This window comes from Hevea brasiliensis, unplaced genomic scaffold, assembly GCF_030052815.1.
Source record: "Hevea brasiliensis isolate MT/VB/25A 57/8 unplaced genomic scaffold, ASM3005281v1 Scaf1, whole genome shotgun sequence".
NCBI lineage: Eukaryota > Viridiplantae > Streptophyta > Magnoliopsida > Malpighiales > Euphorbiaceae > Hevea > Hevea brasiliensis.
In genome coordinates, this window is record NW_026614585.1 from 8,843,834 (window position 1) to 8,853,473 (window position 9,640).

At 30.7% G+C, this 9,640-nt stretch overlaps 1 protein-coding gene across 1 annotated transcript; it reads left to right on the forward strand.

Annotated features, from left to right (window-relative positions):
* Positions 1–5,529: 5,529 nt before the first annotated feature.
* Positions 5,530–8,505, forward strand: LOC110650048 (arginine decarboxylase). Its single transcript, XM_021804839.2, has one exon. It carries the CDS (start codon positions 6,017–6,019, stop codon positions 8,189–8,191), a length of 2,175 nt encoding a protein of 724 aa, XP_021660531.2. The 5' UTR covers positions 5,530–6,016; the 3' UTR covers positions 8,192–8,505.
* The last annotated feature ends 1,135 nt before the right edge of the window (positions 8,506–9,640 follow it).

Sequence of the window (9,640 nt, forward strand, 5' to 3'; positions counted from 1 at the left end):
CGTAAGTGAATTCTAACTATTTAGTTATATATATTAAATAAAAAAATATATTGATATTTATTTTTATTGTAAAATTAACAGAGATTAATATATATAATTAAATAAGTCAGATTCACTTATCATGTCAATTTAAAAGTATAAAAAAATTTATCACGCCAACATATATTAATATTATTTAATAATTTTATATTTAAATACTAATATCATAATAATACAAGTCTTTAAATAACAAAAAAATCAGACTCTATTAATAAAACACACACACTACAGGACTACTAGAATGTACTTATCCAAATATATATATATATATATATATATATATATATATATGAAAAGAATATAGCTTTCATTTAATTATATTTTTTAAATTAAAAAAATAAATTCCTTCACTTTATAAATTTTAAATAAGAAAATTACAAAAAATAAATAATTGACTTGATTCAGCTGCAAGAAAAGAATTTAATTCTCTGTAATTATATATTTTTTGTTTAATTTATATTTTTAAAATAATTTTTAAATCAAAAATTGATATTATTTAATTTGTTATGTTTTAAATATGATGATCAATCGAAAAAAAAAATAATTGAATTGATTTAAATTTTTATAAAATTATAAATACATTTAATATAAATTTAAATTCATATAAAAATAAATTTAACATTCATTAAATTAAATATTTATATTAAAATAATTAAAAAAATATAAAATATATAAATTTACATACAAATATTTAATCTAATAATTAATATATTTATTTTTATATAAATTTAAAAATTTTATATATAAATATTTATTCTTATATATTTATTCTTAAGCATAATATATAATTAAATATGGATTTTAATTAGAGGAATTAAATGGAGTGTCCACTAATGTAGCATAGGGTGCGCTCTTATCCGAAGTAGAGTCATTGCTTTGCGTGTGGGTCGCGCGTCAACTATGAAGCGCTGGTCAGAGTTAGAGGGGTAAACTTGTCAAACTAGCGCCTTCCTTTTAAAAAAAAAATTAAATAAAATATGAAGCGTCAAATTTGGAGATTCTCTCCGGGATAAGGTTCAGTTCTTTATTTAACTATCACCTCACGGCGATCTTTTGCTATCCGTTTTCTCGTGATATTTTCATTCGCTCGTCCAATTTTTCTTATTAATAGGTATTTTACCTGATAATTTTTTACTGTGGTAAATAAATTTAATATCTTTTAATTTCATATTTTAATATTAAATTTATTTTTTTAAAAATTTTATTTAGGAAATAGTTTTTAATTTTTTTTCATGATTTCTATGTTCAAACAATGGAAGTCCTTTGCCTTTCAAAATCAAATCTATTTTGGTGTCAAACGTATCATAAGTGATTTTTCCATTAAGCTGGGAGAAAATAATTTATATGTGAAATTTGTTCAAAAAGTAAAAAGTTTTTCATGAAAAATATTTTTTATATAAATAATTTATTTTATATGATTTAACAAAAATTATTTTTTTGGTGTTTTAAATACATTAAATTTTTTTTTCTTTATGCATTATAAGAAAATTATCAAAAAAATCTTATACTTTTTTAATTATAAAAATTATCAATTAAATTATAAACTTTTAATCATTGTTAATTCTATTCACTGTTAAGATAACTATTATCCCATTAATAAAGACGTTACATAAAATGCTATGCAGAAGTTATATAAGCATGACCTAATTGTGAACGATATAAAAAAAGAACATACATTTAAATAAAAGAAAAAAATATTTAATTTAATATAAATACCTTATGTTAATATATATTGGAGAAGTAATGATTCTTTAATGTTAATAAATGAAATAATGATATGAGATTATAATACTTAAAAATATTGAAACATATATTTTAATATATTATTTTAATATATTGATATGAAAAATACCACATATTATTAAAGTTACGTTTTTATGTGACGCTTACATAATGTTTTTGCTCGTAAAATAATAATTTTTTTAATAATGGGGTAAAATTAATAATGATTAAAAAGTTTGTAGTTTAATTGATAATTTTCATAATATTAAGTAGAATTGTAAAAATTTGAAAATTACAACTATAAAATATTTATTTTATAACATTTATTTATTATTATTAATTATTGATTTGAGAAAAATATATAAAATATTAAATTATATTGTAACCATCAACCATCTATGACTGTATATAATGAATATTAAATAGTGTTTTAAGATATTTATCTCATTTTGTAAAATTAAATTATATTTTTTATATTAATATTATTTATTATATGTATATTATCTCTATAGTAATTTGTGTTTTGTTAATATTAAAGTGACTTAAATTATTAATTTACAGGTGATCTCAAAAAATTGATCTAACCTATCTGAAGATTAACGAAGCTTTTGTATGTCTCACTTTCCTTTTAAAACTCATAGGTAGCATTCAATTGCTATTTTACCTAATTTTGGGTAGCTCATTTGTCACTATATATATATATATATATATATATATATATATATATATATATATATATATAAACATTGATAATCATTTACACGAAAGAGAAGGCTAAGGCAAATGTTGCTTTTGTTTTGATCCGCCCAGGACTCACCAACCAATGTGTAAGGGCGGGGCACGTCACAGCTAAAGGAAAAAAAAATAAAACTCCATGGAATATAACTTCAAGTTTATATAAAAATGGATTTGAATTGATTAATGTTTATAAAAAATTATTAAATTAAGTATTTTATATAAAATAAAATTTGAATTATTAAATATGAATTTGAATTTTTTTATAATCATAATAAAAAATATATTTTTTTAAATTAATTTTACTTTATTGTCCTTTTAAGTAGATATTAATTTTTTTTTCATGATAATTTTATCAAGATATGCTAATTTATATAAATCATATGCATGCAGTGATTGAGCCAGAAATTTTGTTTAGGAAGGCTCATTTTATATAATTATGTGAAAATAAATACATATATATATTTTTTTATAAAAATTAAAATTACAATTTTTTTCAAAAAATTGATAAAATTTTCTATTTTTTATATTGATAAATTTATTATTGGCTTAAAATTTTTCTTTAACTATTTCTTTTAATTACCTCAACTTTGATATTAGGAAAATAAATTAGGAAATCATAGAGAATTTTGCATAAAACTAAATATTCATATCTCTAAATTTTTTACTAACTCATTAAATTTTATTATTAAAGAAAATTTACCAATCTCAGTAGAATATTATAATGATTAAACAAGAGAAATAAAAAGGACGTACTAAAATTGATATTTCGTTATTAATTTACCAAAAAATCTAGGTATTAAATTAAAATTTCTAACTTTGTTATTTTATAACATATTTATTATTATAACAGCTTTAAAAATCCACAACAGAAAATCCTCATTGATTTTTAATATATATATTTTTTAAAATTTTTTTTAACTAAAACTTTAAGCATGTTATTTACCTAACGAGAAATTGATTGAATTTTCTTTTATTGGAAGAAATTATTAAATTTATTAATAATTAGTAAAATTTACACTTACATATTCAGTTTTTAAGAGTTGAAATAAATCGTTCTTATTCTTAAAAAAATATATAAAATTTAATCTTTTTATTACATTTTAATCCCTCACTTATGTTAAATAACTTTTATTATCTATCTTTTAGATAAAATAACATTTTAATCTCTTATATTTGATTTTCTTAGAAATTAAAAATTAATTTTACCTAAAAATTCAAGATTAAAATGTTTTTTAAAGCAAATTATAAAATATTTTAATTGATTAATTATATAATATTTTAATTATATAAGTAGATTATTATAAAATTAAAAAAATTAAGTACTAAATTTATTAAAAAAAGATATAAATGTTAATTTTATTAAAAATAAGAAAATTTAAGGTAATTTAATTTTTATTTTTATTCAAAGGAATATTATACTCTTAATATTTTTTCAAAATATCAAGAGGGCCTATTGTCCCCCTTGGCCCCTTAATACCTCTGTCAGTGTACGCACATACTATTTATAATCAATGTGAAAGTCTAAAAGCTCAACCTCATAAAAAGACTTATACGAGTTGTTGAGTTATACTCACATGTATCAACTCACTCTTCTAAATTTAATTATTTTAAAATAAATACATATATAACTTAAAAATAATACATACCACTTAATAAAATTATAAAATATATTAATTCATATAAATTGTATAAGCACATTATCTACATCAGATGTGAGACTCCGAAAGCTTAAGTAAATGCCGATTAAGGGCCTATTTGGATTAACTGTTGAATACAACTGATAGCTGTTAGCTGATAGCTGTTACTGTTAGCTGATAGCTGATGATAGCTGTTTTATATTAAGTGTTTGGTAAAATTATATTTAGCTGTTGCTGTTAATATGTGAAATGACTAATAAGGGTATATATCATATAATTTATTTTATTATTTGAATAAATATAAAATTATACATTTATTACATTATATTATTTATTTTATTATTAAATTAAATATATAATTATTAAATTAATATATTATATTATTTAAATAAATATATAATTATTAATCTTTTATATTATATCATTTATTTTATTATTGAAATAAGAAAATAATTATTTGTTTAAGATAATTAAATAATTTTAAAAATATTGATAAAATAATAAAATAATTATTATTGTTAATAGAAAAATTTATAATTAATTTTAAGTTTTTAGATATAAATAAATATTTTATATTTTATGTTATTAATAAAAAATATTTTAACAAAGTTGAAATATATTAATTAAAATATTAAAATTATAAATAAAAAAAATATTAATAATATTAATTTTCAAGTTAAATAAAAAAGGATAATATGGTCAAAATAAAAAATAAAATCAGATTAGCTATCAGCTGATGAGAAATAGCTCTAAAAATATAATTGATACAAATTACAATTCATGAATATCATATTAATTGTCTATCAACTATCAATTATACACTTAATAGGTAAATCAAAATCCTCCTAAAAAGCCACCTGGGCGCTACAGCACAGCAGCAGAATCTCAAAGCCAAATAGAAGTAGGGCAGCTGCAACTAACTCAATTTCTACGTGGCAAAATCACGTCCGTTTATAGGAATCCGTATCAGGATGAGGCTTCCTGCTCTTTCCTTTTAAAATATCACACTATATATTCATCCCGATATTTAAACCTAACCCCATTTTCTCGTTGATTCTAGGCTTCTCCATTTTCTCGTTTATTCTTGGCTTCAACTGGAGCCAACAAGCATTGGGAGAGAAGTAAGGGTCCGACGGGCCCCAGAGCCACGCGGCAACTCGACGGTGATTAATCATATGCGAGGGAATCTCACATCCCAAAAATATAAACTCTGTTAAAATGAAAGAAAAAAGGAAAAATGTTTGAATCACTTTTTTTTTTCGTTGAAGAGGAAAAAAAAAATAAAAAAACTCAAAAACACGAGAAATTAAAAAGACATTTATGCAGGCCCAAAAAGGGGCCCACTAGCCCATCTAGCCTCCCTCATCTTCCCCTATATAAGGCACCTTCGCCGTTCATGCAATTCTCGCACAGTTCTACCTTCGTTAGGCGTCTTCTTTGAAAAAAAAAACCAAACCCTAGTTCGTCTCTCTGATCGTTATCCTTTTTGTTTTTCTTTCCGCTACTTTCTCTCATTTTCCTTCCCTTTCCGGGAAAATCCTTTCTTTCTCTCAATCACCCGGGAGTCATTCATTTTTCTTAGATCTGCATGGTTTGGGGTTATTTCGGTGCATAGAATCTGTCTGATTTACATTTTCTAGCGTTGGATTTGGAGTTTTCGTTTTGGGTTCAATTCTTCTGAGGGGTCGGAGTGGGGATTAGAGAGAAGAGTAGGGTAAAGAGAGGGGGTTGGTCCGGTCTCAATAGATCTTATACTGCTTCTTTTGAGGGGGTAGCCGGGGCCTCGGCCTCGGCGGGTTTTAAAGCCCCCACCTTCACAAACTGAAGAAAATCATAATCCTAACCATAACTTTTTAACAAACAGATCGTCGCGGAAGACGATGCCGGCCCTGGCTTGTTGCGTAGATGCTGCCCTTGCGCCTCCCGGCTACGCTTTTCATGCAGGGGATAGCTCCCTTCCGTCGCCGGTCCAATTTTCCGGCGTACCTCCGGCACCAACCACCACCCCCACTGCCTCCATCGAAAACTCTCCTTCCCATTGGTCACCTTCCCTCTCTTCTGCACTCTACAAGATAGACGCTTGGGGTGCTCCTTACTTTTCTGTCAACCACTCCGGCAACATTGCCGTACGTCCTTATGGGACTGACACCCTGGCTCACCAGGAAATCGATCTCTTAAAGATCGTGAGGAAAGTTTCGGATCCGAAATCCGTGGGCGGGCTTGGTTTGCAGCTGCCCCTCATTGTTCGCTTGCCTGATGTGCTGAAGAACCGGCTTGAGTCTCTGCAATCAGCTTTCAATTTTGCAATCCAGTCTCAAGGCTATGAGGCTCATTATCAAGGTGTTTATCCGGTGAAATGTAACCAGGACCGTTTTGTTGTTGAGGACATCGTGAGATTCGGATCTCCATTCCGGTTTGGATTGGAGGCCGGGTCGAAACCGGAGCTCCTCTTGGCTATGAGCTGCTTGTGCAAGGGAAATCCCGAAGCTCTTCTTGTTTGTAATGGATTCAAGGATGGAGAGTACATTTCCCTGGCGTTGCTAGCTAGAAAACTCGCTTTGAACACTGTGATTGTGCTTGAACAAGAAGAAGAACTTGATTTGGTCCTGGCATTGAGCAGGAAAATGTCAGTTAGGCCCGTGATTGGAGTGCGAGCCAAGCTGAGAACCAAACATTCGGGCCATTTCGGGTCCACGTCAGGCGAGAAAGGGAAATTTGGGTTAACCACGACCCAGATTTTACGGGTTGTGAAGAGGCTTGAGGAAGCAGCAATGCTTGATTGTCTCCAGCTGCTGCATATCCATATTGGATCTCAGATTCCCTCTACTGCCTTACTTGCCGATGGTGTAGGCGAGGCTGCGCAGATCTACTGCGAATTAGTCCGTCTCGGTGCCCACATGCAAGTACTCGACATTGGAGGTGGGTTGGGTATCGACTACGATGGATCCAAATCTGGTAATTCAGATCTCTCTGTGGCTTACGGGCTCGAAGAGTACTCTCTAGCTGTTGTCCAAGCTGTTAAGTTTGTTTGTGACCGCAAGAACATTAAGCATCCGGTGCTTTGCAGCGAGAGCGGCCGGGCTATCGTTTCTCATCACTCTATCTTGATATTTGAGGCCGTCTCTGCAAGCGTGTCTAGTGCTGCATCAATGACTTATGCTGGGTGTCAGTATTTTATTGAGGGGCTTACTGAGGATGCTCGTTCGGATTACAGAAATTTATCAGCTGCAGTGGTGAGAGGCGAGCATGACACCTGCTTGCTTTATGCTGAACAATTGAAACAAAGATGTGTTGATCATTTCAAAGAAGGTAGTATTGGTATGGAACAATTAGCTGCTGTTGATGGGTTTTGTGAATTGGTGGGTAAAGTAATTGGATTATCTGAGCCAGTTCGCACTTATCATGTGAATCTGTCAGTTTTCACCTCAATTCCTGATTTCTGGGGGATTGGGCAGTTGTTTCCTATCGTCCCAATTCATCGACTAGAGGAGAGGCCAGCAGTGAGAGGGATTTTGTCTGATTTAACATGTGACAGTGATGGGAAGATTGACAAATTCATTGGCGGTGAGTCAAGCTTGCCGCTGCATGAATTTGAAGGCGGTGGGCGGTACTACTTGGGGATGTTTTTGGGCGGGGCTTACGAGGAGGCGCTCGGTGGAGTTCACAACCTGTTCGGTGGCCCAAGCGTTGTGCGGGTTTCGCAGAGTGATGGACCGCACAGCTTTTCGGTGACTCGCGCCGTGCCGGGCCCGTCTTGTGGTGATGTCCTCCGGGTTATGCAGCACGAGCCTGAGCTTATGTTCGAGACTCTCAAGCACCGTGCTGAAGAATTCTGCCACCATGATGAAGACAGTGATGATGGCGGCGATAGTGATCATGGTATTGGCAATGCTGCTTTAGCTAGCAGTCTAGCTCGATTCTTCCACAACATGCCTTATCTGGTGGCTTCATGTTCATTGACTGCTTTGAATAATGGTGGTTTCTACTATTGCAATGAGGATGCTGCTGATTCGGCTGGTGGTGATGAGGACCAGTGGTCCTATTGCTGTGCTTGAGATTAATTAATTAGCCATATCCCCACCAACTTTATTTACCATCCATGGTTGGCTTTGTGCTAGAGGTCGTCTTGTTTAACTTGTGTTTATTTTTCCTTTGTTAATTCCCATTGTGATATCTGTCTTGTTCTTAAGAGCAAAAGATTGAAGATGCGGGACATTCTTTTGCATTTTGTGGTGAAAGAGGGGATTGGGAGACCGAATAATCCAGCCCTTAGTAAATTCGGAAATCTTGTTCCCTCTTTTTTATTGTGCCTCTAGTAAATCTTTTTTTCAAGAGTTTTTAATTCAATGATGCCTTTGTTCTATGCGTATGTTCTTTTCGGTTTTTTAGAGTCGTATATGCATGTTACAAAGTTGAATCAGTGCACAGTCCAAGTGAACAACATATTCATGTTCTATTGGTGGCTTGTTTGATTTGGTTGCTTTCTTTTTCCTGACTTCTGATCTTGTGTAGGCCCTTTCTCTTTGGTGGTTGGAGAAAAAATTTTTTGTAATATGGGGTTGTCTCTTTTTGTGGAAAAGGCTAGGTAGCAAGATTCTTAAATCATGTTTTGTGGGGTCTCTCCCTGTCTTATATTTTGTCTCGGAGAGGTTAACAAGAGTTTGGCACTTGAATTGGACTTTACCTTCTTCAACTCGAAGGGTTGCAATTTGACGTATCAATTGCTTGAATCAGTCAATAATTACCCGTTTGAATTGGTTCATACTTGTTTAGCATGACCCATTAAAGACGAGATAATGTAATTTTTCAGCACTAGAGGTTTCTTTGCGTAGTACATGTTTTTCGAGGGGCTTCCCGGTTTTGTTGACCACAATTTTGTGGCTTCCAGCTAAGCCTCTAGGCATCTTGTGGTCAAAAATTGGATGCAGTGCGGGGCGGTGGGTGCTAGTTGCGTGGGATAGATGTGAGGACCGTATGGGAGACCCAAATAGTGCCACTCATTGGAATTTTGATGGAATTGCAATGGATTTGTATTTGTAAAAGAAGGCAAATGAACATTAAGGTCACTATCTGTCTAATTTTGCGATCCCTTCTGCAAAACAAGGACTTGAAATTTTCAGCGTATGAATGAAATTTAGTGAGATGTGGATATCTTTTGCTATAATTCACTTTAGAGGTGCAAGTGGGTTCAATGCATCGAGTTTTCTGAAAAAAAATGCTTATATAGATCTTGTGCAATGAGCTCAAAGGTCTACTTTTAAACATCTTAAACGTACATTTGCTTTTATTCGCAGTTACTGTACTGGATAAACCTGGGGCATACGGATTGAAACTGTATCATTGACTCTAGATCGAATCCAATGAAATTTGATATATCTTTCAGTAATCTTTCCTTTATTATGAGCTGATTTATTATCTTTAGATGATGATATTGCTGAATCTCTGGTCTTGAAAAGAGTTGGAGGCGTAAGTTAAAAAAAAAAAAAAAGTAGTATAATATTTTT

Bases quoted from the DNA above. Each gene is read 5' to 3' on its own strand.
- LOC110650048 (XM_021804839.2), top strand. From the start codon at position 6,017: ATGCCGGCCCTGGCTTGTTGCGTAGATGCTGCCCTTGCGCCTCCCGGC.